Source organism: Lipophrys pholis (assembly GCF_963383615.2).
Source record: "Lipophrys pholis genome assembly, chromosome: 15".
NCBI lineage: Eukaryota > Metazoa > Chordata > Actinopteri > Blenniiformes > Blenniidae > Lipophrys > Lipophrys pholis.
Window position 1 is genome coordinate 19,295,729 of NC_137642.1, and position 13,225 is coordinate 19,308,953.

The window sequence follows — 13,225 nt, forward strand, 5'->3', positions numbered from 1 at the left end:
ACTTTTGATTAGATTGAACTTATCCGATTGAAATCGCGATTGGATGGAGGAAGGTGGTCTGACCTTGCTTGTCCAGTCGGATTCCATGTAAACTGCTCATTGGATTGCTGGCTTTTTTTTGACCATTAATAAACTTGTGAGGTTATCAGGTCTCGTTCCATCACATGCAGATAATGAAGAAAATTACTACTTACTTTGCCATCATTTAATACTGTTAAGGGTGGATGGATGAATAGAGAGAGAATGATGGCTACATAGATGAAAGAATCAATGTATAAAAACATAGACGGCTGCAGTCCTGACTGCATTAGCAATCTATCTTCCTCAACATCCATCTCTACTTCTGATTTGAGGAACTCTTCACTGGTTCCAGTTTCCACCTTGGCTGTGTCCCGTCTCTGCCGTCTCTGGTCGAGATGCTTATGAATATGCCGTGACAAACGGCTTGTTGTGACTCAGATTTTGGGAGCAGTTGCCTGAGCCAGAGGAGCACGCAATGTGACTGTGACGTCAGAGTGGATGGGGCAAGAGGTGACGTGTTGCCTGATGTAACGCAAACATCTGCACTGTTTTGTCTCAATAGTCCGTGTTTCATTCTGGACAGCTTCTTTTTTTCCTTCAGCATTCCCGATAGATACATCAAATACATTTTTTATGAGGCGACTCATGGAAAATCACTGGCACATGTCTTAACTTCCAGATCTCTCTGTTACATTCTCTGGACGTGTGTTTTTATTTCATCTGCAGGTCTTTTGGAAGGAACTCAGTGGGATGTGTGTGTGTGGGGTGGGGGGTTGTGGCGAGAGAGGATTTGTTGGGCAGGTCTGCAGGGCTGGCAGAAACACAAGGACGACTGTGTGCTGCAGGAGAGGAGCGTGTGCTCTCATTTGGACGAGATCGTACCTTTTCCCTGCACCAGGAGCTCACCTCGCCCCTTAACCCACGCATATCAGTTCACACGGATGAAGCCATCGTCACGGCTTCTGGTGGGATAAATACATTTAAGCACTGTCAAAACTCTCTGATAGTTTTGAGCCTTTGAATAAATAAAGTAGTGATGCCGATGTTTGCCATATTGTGTAACTGAGTTTATGTAGTGTTTCGTAATGGCCTCATGGGACACTTCTCCGCTCCCAGCACACTGCCCTCTGTGTCAGAGTGCCTGCGATCCATTTTCTGCTCAGATTACCTGCCCAATGAATCAGCCTTTTGAGAAAAAGAGAACACAGATTGCACTCAGCAACCCCCCTCCCCCCCCCCCCCCCCCCCCAACCCATCCACCCCCCCCCAAAAAAAAACACCGTCTGCAGTGTGAGAACGCCCCCCTCAGCTACCGAGCTGCTTCAGGACTCTTCATGTTGGACCATTTTGGAGTTTAAAAAAAAAAAAAAAAAAGGGCTTTGTGGGGGCGGGGAGTGTGTGAGGTCAGAAGTGTAAGCTTAGATGAAACTCAGGCTTTCTAGAAGGGCGCCACCTGGCTGCAGGAGATTTACAACCTTCACCTCAGTGACCGCCTTGCGCAAGATCTGTGGAATTTAACTAGGAAGAGAAAACTCGGACAATTCCTTGAAGCAAAACCTCTTCTTCTATCATCGATGACTGAAACACATGAACATTTTATTAATACTAGTCGACTAGTCCGAACAAGTAAAATGCTCTGAAAATAGTGAGAATATAGCAGAAGTTGGATATAACGTTGCACATTTGGAGCTTTACTTTATGGTATTTCACATGCTGCTGCAGTGCTGTGCAGTACTTTGGAGGTGTAGTAGCATGTGTTTAATTCAGCCACTTCCTAAAACCTTCACCTTCACCTCAGTGAACTGGAGGTGTTTCTCGCAAGTAAATGAGATTCTCAGGCCATGTTTACACGTACCCGGGTATTTGAAAAAACTGTCATATCGCTCTGCTTTTGAGCCGTGCATTTACACATAAACATAGCGACTTAAATGTGAACATATAAAGGTACAATTCAAATATTGTAAACCTTTAATCAAAATTATTATTAAAGATGAAAACATTTCAGGCGTTTTCTTTTCCTGCATGACTGAAACTTCAGGAAAAAAAACTACTTTAGATTCTCAGACTTACACATCTCCTCCACGCGTAGTATATCCAACTCTAAATAGCTCCTTTGTTCTCATTTATAAAGAGTTTCTGCTAATAAAGTTGCAGCAGGGATATCAAGACGGAGATCTCCCACACAGACTAGACACACAAAGACAATCAATCCTCTTTTCTTTGCCTTCACGTTGCAAACTGTCAGTTAAGGCAAAAGCAAACGAAAGCTGCAAACTAATCCCTTTTGTTTGGAGTGAGTGTGTGTGTGTGTGTGTGTGTGTGTGTGTGTGTGTGTGTGTGTGTGTGTGTGTGTGTGTGTGTGTGTGTGTGTGTGTGTGTGTGTGTGTGTGTGTGTGTGTGTGTGTGTGTGTGTGTGTGTGTGTGTGTGTGTGTGTGTGTGTGTGTGTGTGTGTGTGTGTGTGTGTGTGTGTGTGTGTGTGTGCGCGTGCTAGGAGCGACGTCACGCTTTTTAATGACCCCCAGTTTGAATGCAGTTTCACAGAAAGGTGCAGGAAAGAAACTCGATTAGTTTTCTCTCCTGTTGGACTTCATACGAGGGATCTGTGTTTGCCTACATGTGGTGTGACGTTCGCCAACACCCCCTCGTGTTTTATTAACCGTGAAAAGATGTTCTCACTGACGCCCGGAAAAAATCCCATAATCCCCTGCTTTCTCTCACAGGCTGTAAATTCAACTCTTGACCATCTTCTATCACGTCAGCTTCGCCCTGCTGGTTTCTGCACCACATCTCCTTCCTCCTCATATATATATATTTTTTTTGGACTTGTTATTGTTAGAAAATTGCACGCTAACTCTACGAAATCAACAAATGAGCTGTTTTTTTTTAATTAAAGCCATTACTAAGTCTTAAAAAGGTGCTAATATTTCATTTTATTGTGTTTGATTTTTCCCAAAGCACCTGAACAAGACCTACAACACAGACGTCCCGCTGGTCCTCATGAACTCTTTCAACACGGATGAAGACACAAAGAAAATCCTGCAGAAGTACACACACCACCGGGTCAAGATACACACCTTCAACCAGAGCAGGTGAGAGCACCGCCATCGTTGCTCATTCCTGTCTGCTTTGCCTCCACCTTGTTGTCACCGTCGTGTGCTCCGGTTCCGCCTGCTCCCCCCGTAATGCACCTCGAACGTTTTGCGATGCAGAATTTTAACGCCGAGTTTGAACAACCTGTGGGACTTGTTGCTGGCTGTTCATTAACAGGAAGAAAGAGGAAGATCGTTTCTGAGAGGAGATAAAAGTCCCAACTCCGTATTAGCAGATTCATCTGACAGTTTCATCTCCAGTTCGCGGGATTGAACTTCCTGTACAAACTCGTTCAGCATCCAGACAGGAAGTAATGTATGAAAAGATGGAAAGGCATCTTAATATTTAATGCCTGGTTGTTTCCAGTTTGTCATTCAAGTGCAACTTGGTTCCCCCCTATTTTCTTTGAATTATTTAGAGCGCTCATATGTTCTGTGGCGCGCCTGGAGGAGTGCGAAGTACGAAGCAATATCGGGGGCGTCTGTGGTAGTTTGAGAGTTAAATGCCGGCGGAGAGAAAGTGATTTAACAGTTTGAACGTCACGCGTGGAGAGGACAAAGAGGACTCTTGTGTCCAAGTGGTGACAGTAATTTATAAGAGTGAAATTGAAATTGGCCGTAGTGTGTCACTGTCTGCACTTCCAGTAAAAAAGTGTGAGGAGGCGACGGCTTTCTTTGTTCAGTCATTTCAATTATTTCTGGGCCAAATTAAACTGCCTGGCGTCCCTCCAAAGCGAGGAGCGGAATAAATAAAGCGTTTGAAGGTCTTCAAAGGTTTGTTATTGTGGAACGCTATCATAAATGCAAATTTCTATACAAAGTTTGACTCTTTTCTGGAGTAACAATGACAGGAAAAACAATGACATTGTTCTCAAAATCAAATATTTTATTTCGGGCTCCAATTTCAAACTGTTATTTTTCCTTTTAAATCTTTTTTTCCCCATTTAATGACATTGTGAACATAACAATGTGACAATGACATGACAATGTAAATATGAGCGTTATTCCAGTGTCACATCCTGCTTCCCTTAATCCAAATATTTGATTTTAGATTAGATAATTACTCCCCAGGCTCCTGACCTGAAAGGGCGGCTTTAGAGTAACTAAGTTCATCCACTGCTCAGTTAACAAAATACACCGAAGTGAAGATCTCTGATCAGCTGGATATCTGTGTCTCTGTGCGATGAAGAGGAGATGTCTCTCTTCAGAAGCAGCGGCAGCAGCTCTAACAACTAAGAAATGGCGCAAAAAGCGACAGAGTGTCTGAGATTTGAGACGAGACGAGACCAAACCTTTGACGTGTTTGGTCTAGTATCAAAGCCTCTCGTCGGAAACGTCTTCCTAGAACAGTGGACCGGAAATAATCCTCAGTGCCTCCTCTCACCTGACCGGCTCATCTGCACCCTCGAATATCCTCAAAGTGCCAAAAAACCACAGCCGTGAGGGGTTGTTGACTCGACGTGACGCGGATCCCTTCCCAGGAACTCTTTGATCACTTTAATGCACACGGATGACGGCTCGGACTCTCGGCCTGCTTGGAAAAGCCTGAAACGTTTACTTCTCAGAGCAGCTGTTTGAAGTCCAAGCACTGATATGAAAATAAGAAATTTACACGCCACCTGTCGTGATGCGGGTTCGCTCAGATGTGGAGGAAAACATTTCACTCTTCTTTTTTTTTTTTTTTATTTGTTCTTTATGCAGTCTCACTACTGTCCCAGGACCCGCTGATGAACCTTAATGTGACAGACAAAGTGAACAACACTGATCCTCTATTTACCATTACACCTGTTAGTAGATGGGATGTATTGGGCAGGAAGAAAATGTTTTCTCCTCTAATGAATGTGTTGGATTCATTTGACTTTCACAAGCTGTGCATGGTGGTGGGCTGACGACAGGCTCTGAGCATTTCCACTAGTCTTGCAGGGTGTTTTTCATCTACGGTGGTCAGTATCGATTGTAAGGAAGGAAAAGCAGTTAAATGTCAGGAGCAGCGGAGGCACGCTGATGCAGGTGAGGAGTAAAGACTCGACCTATCGACTATGCGATCAGGTGGAGCTCAGACTGCTGCAGGAGTTCCTGCTGGGTGTGATAGAAAGCTGTCAGAATGTGTAGCGCAGCGCAGTGCTGTGTGTTCATCTTTTGTTTGGAGCTGCACCTGATGCACCGAGATCATTCTTCCGCCATGAAACCTCGGATCCTGGTGTCCTTGGAGATAGAATTTCACTTCCCTGGCAGAAGTGCTTTCAGCAACCGCGCCACAGAGAAATTCCCCAACCTCACCTTCTAGCCTACTCATTCTGTGTGGAGCTACGTCACAAGACTTTCCACCCAGGGATTAATAAAGTATTTCTGATTGTGAACTTCAATCATTTTGGCATGAACGACAAAGACGAGCCGCACCTCACGACTCAGAGGACTCAAATGATCTGCTGTTGGCGTGACGGTGCCAGATTCCACAGCACACCCTCAGAGGTCACGTGGGGTCCAAGCTTTACTGGCTCGGGCCTGTTTGGCAGGATGGTTGGATCTACACATAATCAGGTCTAAGTGTTATAGATGATCGGTGTTTGATTGAGTTCAGCAGGACAGTTTGATGATTCGCTCATGCTACATAATGATACATATCGTCGTCATACATACTTTGATAATGAAGTCATTACAACCTGAAACCTGTCTGTGTGTAATAACGAGGACCGTTTCCGTCCCCGCAGGTACCCCCGGGTCAACAAAGAGTCGCTGCTCCCCGTGTCCACGAATCTGAGCATGAGCAGCCAGAACTCAGAAGGCTGGTACCCCCCAGGTCACGGTGACATCTACGCCAGCTTCTACAACTCGGGCCTGCTGGACCAGCTGATAGCGCAGGGCAAGGAGTACATCTTTGTGTCCAACATCGACAACCTGGGCGCCACCGTGGACCTGCACATCCTGCACCACCTGGTCAGCCAACCCAACGGCAAGCGCTGCGAGTTCGTCATGGAGGTGACGGATAAGACGCGCGCTGACGTGAAGGTACGTGGAGGAGGGTGACGGAGGGGTTTAGAATCGCAGGACAAGTATCATATCAGGCAAGCGCACAAACATTCAAACCTGATTGTGGTGTTACTGCAGTTTTTATCTCCAAAACTCTTCAAATCTCTATTGGATCAATTTGAACAACCAAGAATAAACCGCTTTGGTTCATCCGTCCTCACAAAACGTTCACGCTGTCTTCCAGGGAGGCACGCTGATCGAGTACGAAGGAAAACTGCGCCTGCTGGAGATCGCCCAGGTCCCCAAAGCCCATGTGGATGAATTCAAATCGGTGTCCAAGTTCAAGATCTTCAACACCAACAACCTGTGGATCTCTCTGGGCGCCATCAAGAGGCTGCAGGAGCAGAAGGCGATGGACTTGGAGATCATCGTCAACCCAAAGGTGAGTAGGGAGGCAACAGAACGACAGAACGGTTTTCAAACAGGAACACCCTCTACGGTGGCGTGCTTCAGCAGGACAGCCGGCTGTAGAGAGCATCGGTCATCTGTGCTTTAGCTCAGAGCCTCATGATGGAAAATGGACACGAGGCCTAAAACTCTGCAGCTTAAGTCTGTGGGGGGAAAAAGTGAAGGAATCAATGCTGTCGGGATCATTTAGAGCAGAGGACCATCCAGACAACAACCGCAAGTCAAGAAAACAGACATAATTCAAGCTTTTCTTATTAAAACCAGTCACTCGACACAAGATTAGATGCAAGGTTTATGTTGTGTACAATTGTATGTATAGATAGAGGGATAGATAGATAGATTATAGTGATCAGCTGTGTTATTGTCTCGGACCAGGCAGAAAAAAAAACTTTTAAAATCAACTAATCGTGAGATATTCAGCCCCAAAGCTGCAGAATTGTGGGAAATGTAGCTCTCCTCCTCCGTCTGCTTGATGGAGTCGTGGTCGATGTACCTCCACCAGTGAATGCAGGAGCACAGTGAGTCGGTCGTTCAGTGCTCAGCTCAACCTCTCAGAGTAGTGTCGCTGTCCCCTCCTGTCGAGTCTGGCTCTCCCCCCCCCGCAGAGATCTCCCCTCCTGAATAAATCATACCGCTTCAAGATAGAAAAGACATTCCACCAGCTGACGACGGAAACTCTCGTCTCAAACCTCTGAGCTGGGATGTTTTACAAACACAGAGGAGCTCCTGGGTTGCTCTCCTCGGGGGTCCCCCTTAAACTGTGTGGTTAGTCGCCGAGACGGTGTGTGTTTGAATTATGAAGACACTCCGACCGGCTGTCTGAGACGACGTTTGTTCAGCTCACACGCAAACACACCCACACACCTTTGCATACAGTCACAGAGCCATGAGCCTGTACTAACAAGCACCTCAACACATTTTGATCAATCAGTGATTGTGTTGATTGTTTCAGCGTCGCGTCACACCTGCTGGCAGAAGGCTGAAATCCACCCGCCAAAGATTTACAGATTTCCTCAAGAAAGTGGAAAGACGCGAGAAAGAACAGCGATGTTTAATATCCTGCAGGTCTAACGTTTGTGTAAATAGCAGAAGGTATGCAAAGGAGGTGTTTTGGTTGGCCCGGGGGCCGTCTTAATCCGAGAGCCTCCGTTTGGCCCGGGGTCCATTCCTCTCATGACATTCTGTGTTGCCCCTGCTGCCGAGAGCCACTTAAGACAAAAGCAGTGAAGGTTACGTAAGTCCTGCTGATGGATCCAGCGCGCTGTTACATCACGGCTGTCCTGAGAAACCTTTGCAGGGTCTAATTTTAGTTCTTGGTATTGAGCTCGCTCGGTTTTCAGGAGCTTCGGCACCTCGGAAATATTTTCCTTCCCGTTCCAATCCTGCGACGGTTTCCGGCCTCCTGAAGCCGAACGTCTCAGTTCAGATGAAGAGACAACTCCCAACTCCCTCTGTCCTCGTCCTCTTCAGACTCTGGACGGCGGGCAGAACGTCATCCAGCTGGAGACGGCGGTGGGCGCCGCCATCAAATGCTTCGACAACGCCCTGGGAATAAACGTCCCGCGCAGCCGCTTCCTGCCGGTGAAGACCACGTCGGACCTGCTGCTGGTCATGTCCAACCTGTACAGCCTGGACGCCGGCTCCCTCACCATGAGCCCCAAGAGAGAGTTCCCAACGACGCCGCACGTCAAGCTGGGAAGCTCCTTCACCAATGTGAGTATCGCCGAGAAAATATCTTCTAATGAGTCGCAGTCGTGTGGGGAGTAGATTAGATCATTCAGACTCTGATGTGTGTGTGTGTGTGTTCAGGTTCAGGAGTATCTGACCCGCTTCGAGAGCATCCCCGACATGCTGGAGCTCGACCACCTGACGGTGTCTGGAGACGTCACCTTCGGGAAAAACGTGTCGCTCAAGGTGAATGGTTACTGTGACTAGAAGATTTTCCTTCATTTTAGAGTCACAAAAAGTGAATTAAGCAGGAAAAAAGGACTTTTTGTTTTGACAATTATTGATGTTTGGAAATAAATGTTATTTATTTATCCCATTGGAAAGTTTGATTATTCTCTATATGGAATGGTGACCGTTGTCTGGAGACACCACACTATTACCCTATAGTGTGGTGTCGCCACAATATCGTAAAATATTACACTTTTACAATATTTAAGAAATAATTACAACTTGTCTTGAAATTTGATTGTCCTTGTTTCTCCACTTGGTGGAAATTTCTCCTGGATTGTTCACATCTGGACTAGATCCTGGATTAACATTTTATTCTCAAGGGGACGCACGATGGAAAAATCTGATTATTAACGGATTATTAATGTATAATTTAGTGTTTCCTTTGAGAATACATAATATCGTCTGTTTCTCGTGAGCTAAGAACAAAGTCCTTTTAGTTTTGTGTTGTTGGCCGAGTGTTATGTAATAGTCGGGACAAATTTAATGACTTACTTCCCCCCAAAAAGAAAAGAGGGTTTGTTTTGAGCTGTAAAGATGACGTGTCGTCATCTGGCCTCCGAGGAAAAGCAGAATGTGTCGATTAATCTTATTTATGATGGGAATGTTCCAGAAAGTCAAGATTAAACTCGGCACTAACTGTCATTTAGTGTTTAATTGGAAAGATGCTGGTTGCCATGGTAACTGCGATGCTTTCTTTGCATCCGAGGACGACGACGCGGCAGGAAGCTTCTGATTCGCTTTTAATGCGACATGAACTCACGTCTGTCACTTTAAAGAGCGGCTGACTGTTGAGAGTTGGACCGTTTTTAAAGTTACTGATACGTCAGTGTTGAAAATGTCATGTCAGAGCGAGATTTGTCTCTGACCCGGGGGGTTTCCCCCCGTCGCCCTCGCTGCAGCCGCAAACCTCCCGACGGTTTCAGTGTTTGTGTTCGTCTGTGGGAGCGAGTCACCTTTCTCTGACCTTCAGCTCCCACCGTTTGAAATTTTACCCGCGGCCGCCTCTGATTTATCGCTTTAATTAACTCCTGCTCTGAAGACGGCCCAACTAAAATGCAGCCTTGTTCTTCCTCCTCGCAGGGCACCGTCATCATCATCGCCAACCACGGGGACCGGATCGATATTCCCGCCGGCTCCATGCTGGAGAACAAGATTGTCTCCGGCAACCTCCGCATCCTGGACCACTGAGGCCTTCTCCCTCCCACCCTGTCCACCCCCCACCCCACCCCCCGACTCACCATCACCATCATCATCTTCATCATGACCATGTCACAAGACCACCCCCGGCTGGCTCCCAGCCACGTGACCTGTTATATTCACTTCACACCAACAGACTGTGAGAGGAACCAGGAGGTCGTGTAGAGCGGTGGGGATACAGCGCCCTCTACTGGAGGGCCTTTAACAGTACAGATGGGTTAAACCAGGGGTGTCAGACATCAGGCCAGTGGCTCCAACAGCCCGCCAGGGGGTCCACGCCGTCCAGCAACGACAGGAAGCAGTTTCAGTAACAGTAGTGAACATGATGCAACACTGCGGCAAAGACACACACACACACACACACACACACACACACACACACACACACACACACACACACACACACACACACACACACACACACACACACACACACACAATGCCTGACCTTTCAGCAAACCGAAGATCTTTAATCACAAAGTCTACAGGCTCGCTGACTTTATTTATCTTTGAAAATGTCCACTTTTTCAGGTTATGTGAATAGATATATGAGATTATTTATAGATTTGCATGAGTTTGACACCCCTGGAATAAAATGGATCGATAGCTTCGTGAGAAAGAGAAACTGTAGCTATTCTACGCTTTAGAAGGAAATAAATAAATAAATACTGTTAATAATGATAATGAGAGAGTTAGTTTTAGGGAGAAACTTCTTTTGATCCTGTGAAGTCACAGAGTGAACTAACAGAACCTGAGGAAACGAAGGCGCTTCTTTCAAGCACATGACCGTCACTGTCCACACGGTTCCTCAATTTCATGCCGTTGGTGTTGGTATTTGTGCACTGCTCACAGGGCCACAGCGTTTCATTCATCCATATCTGAGATTACAACAACAACAAAAAAATAAAAAAAATCAAGAGAGAAATCGTATTTGGTCGCTTCGAATTCAAATCCTCTGAACTCGCGGCACCAATAGTTTCATATCTGTTCTCATCAGGAATGCCATGGCAGTCACTGTGGCTTCTGCCCAAAAGTCAACCTCCTCTTCTCTTACAAGAAGAGTGAACGCTTTAATATGATCCATGTATTTACACCTGCATGAGGTATCGTATCAGAAGAAGTGCAATCTAAAGACATTTAAGTGACTAAATAGGCTTCAGCTTCAATTTCCCCCTGTGGAGAGGGAAAGCCTCCGCAGTGGATGTAAACGTTCAAACGTCAATCGTTGTTTAAAAAAATCAGCTGTTGTGAGTTTGTGGAACCGTGTGGCCTGAAGTGAAGTTGGTGACTGAAGACACTTCCGGGTCGTGTGTCCAACCTAACCCGGCCCGGACTGGAGTCTGTGCCATAGAGAAGATGTCACCGCACCGTGTCTTTGTCCCGTGAGGATTCACATCCAGACGCCATCTATATGTCCCTGAACCTGTTCAGTCGCAGACCGAAGGCCTTTTTAACCCCGTGTGAAGTAGAAATCATGATGTTTTTTTCTTTGTTTGACCTTCATGTTGTGTGGAGCCTCAGATGTGTCCAGTCCATCCCAGCATCTTTCCTAGTAGACAGGAAGTGCAGTATTTCCACACACACACACAAACATGTACACAAAGTCTCAGTGTGAGAAGACTTGAGAAGGGTCCGACTGAGGCGAACCGAGAGCCTGAAAGCAATAAGTGTTGATCTGTGACGGTGACGAGGTCTCAGCCTGGCCCCGCCTCCTCAGAGCTGAATAAAGTGCAATATGAAACACCTCTGTGTCCACTCGCTTTGTGAGACTGAATTCATGAATTATTTTCCAACTTTGTATTTAATGTTGAATAACCGTGAGCATTTTCCCATTTTTACTCTTAAGAGTTCATTCAATCTTATGAGATTGTAATTTGTGTAAAATGCAAAACTCATTTCAGGATTTCTATCTTTAAAAAGGCTCAATTTTATTATTCGTTGTGCCTGCATATTGGCAAGGCGCACACACTACTATCCTGGGCGGCTGTTAAATTCTATCATTATTTTTCTGCAGGTAACTCGTCCTGCACCAACGCACACAAAGAGCACCTCAAAACACGCGGGACGATTGTTAATGATTCGGATTTATTTCCAAATAAATCACAAAAATACGGTAAATTTAAACGATCCTTTGAGATCCAGAGAATACAACACCTGGTGATAACGTGTTAAATACACATTCCGTTCATACGGGAGTGCCAGTGATAAGGTACTTGTGACGAGACATCTGTTGGGCAGATTAAGAGCTTGACCGGTATGGTGCTTCGTAGATTATTTCATCCAGGATAACCACACGAAAGTTTGATAATTCGGATCAAATCTATGAGACCTTCACCTACTAAAAGTTGTTGATATGTTTTCATTGAACACGTGAGGAAGCCCCGCTGACGCAGGGCATCAAAAAATTAGTTTATACTCTTATTGTTCCTCTCCACGGAAATCTTTAGTAAAAGGCGAAAGATTTATACGATCTGAAGAGAAACCAGAGTGTACTGAAGACTTATGGGTTTAAGTGCGGCAGGCCATTCTCGGCCATACCGTCTTCTGTTATGGTTGATACACACGCGTTTGTAAAGAAGTGCTGATTTCATCGAAATGCCACACAGTGATGTTGTCATATACATATACATTCATGTTTCATGAGTAATAAGAGCAAATAGTTGAATTTCAGAGCGATATTTGCACGCACACGCCGCTATAATGGATACGTGGGGTCGTGACCACGCCCCCAGGTCGCTTTTTTAGTAGTAGTCGTCACGAGAAGCTTTTAATATATGTATATATGCGCTTAAAGGGAGAGATTGTGTTTTAGACTTACGTACTGGGGAGTCGGAAAAGTGGAAATGATTACGTGAAACGAGAAATTAACTCTTTAGTTCGACGGGACATGACGCATGCGCACTGTGTGTCTGAATGCGGAAACGCCGGTGGAGAGAAAACCCTGCTTTTCCGCCGTGAGACATAAATAAACTGTGTGTGTGTGTGTGTGTTTCCTTTAAATACTTGTTTATACTTGTTTTGGTATGCATGATAAGGTTGTCAGGTTTTCTGCCAGTGCATATGATCACGTATTCTGGATTTGAACTTTACTTAAACAAATCTTCAAAAACTTCAACGTCCTCAGTGTAAAATAAAACTTCCTGATAAAACATGATCCAGAATAGTGGCCTACATTTCTATCAGGTGAATAAAAGAGCAGAACCGTGGGGCCGTGAACGCAACATGTTCACAAACTGGATCCACTGCAGCCACACACAGTGGACTAAGTTAAGAGTTCACTCACTCCTACACACTCCACAACAAAGACTGAACTCTGGACACACTCTTAATGCACGTTTCCTGTGTTGTAAACAAAACAAAACTCAAATGTGATGTTAATTGGATTTATTTTTAGGGTTGGGTTAGGTGACCAAAGATGTAATCAGAATTAAGTTTTCAGTCCCAAAGATGTTCTTATTTTAAAATCACAAGTATAATAAATAGTGTCATTATTACAGTCAAACATGCAGATCCCATTCTG

The 13,225-nt window shown here is 45.4% G+C and overlaps 1 protein-coding gene across 2 annotated transcripts in view; it reads left to right on the plus strand.

Annotated features, from left to right (window-relative positions):
• Positions 1–11,448, plus strand: part of ugp2b (UDP-glucose pyrophosphorylase 2b) — a 37,839-nt gene extending 26,391 nt beyond the window's left edge. For both annotated transcript variants that reach the window (XM_080482161.1, XM_080482162.1), the window contains exons 5-10: positions 2,978–3,111; positions 5,823–6,120; positions 6,326–6,523; positions 8,020–8,262; positions 8,359–8,463; positions 9,589–11,448. In XM_080482161.1, the coding sequence (XP_080338287.1) occupies positions 2,978–3,111; positions 5,823–6,120; positions 6,326–6,523; positions 8,020–8,262; positions 8,359–8,463; positions 9,589–9,696 (1,086 nt within the window). In that variant the 3' untranslated portion in view covers positions 9,697–11,448. The remainder of the gene's footprint in view (positions 1–2,977; positions 3,112–5,822; positions 6,121–6,325; positions 6,524–8,019; positions 8,263–8,358; positions 8,464–9,588) is intronic.
• The last annotated feature ends 1,777 nt before the right edge of the window (positions 11,449–13,225 follow it).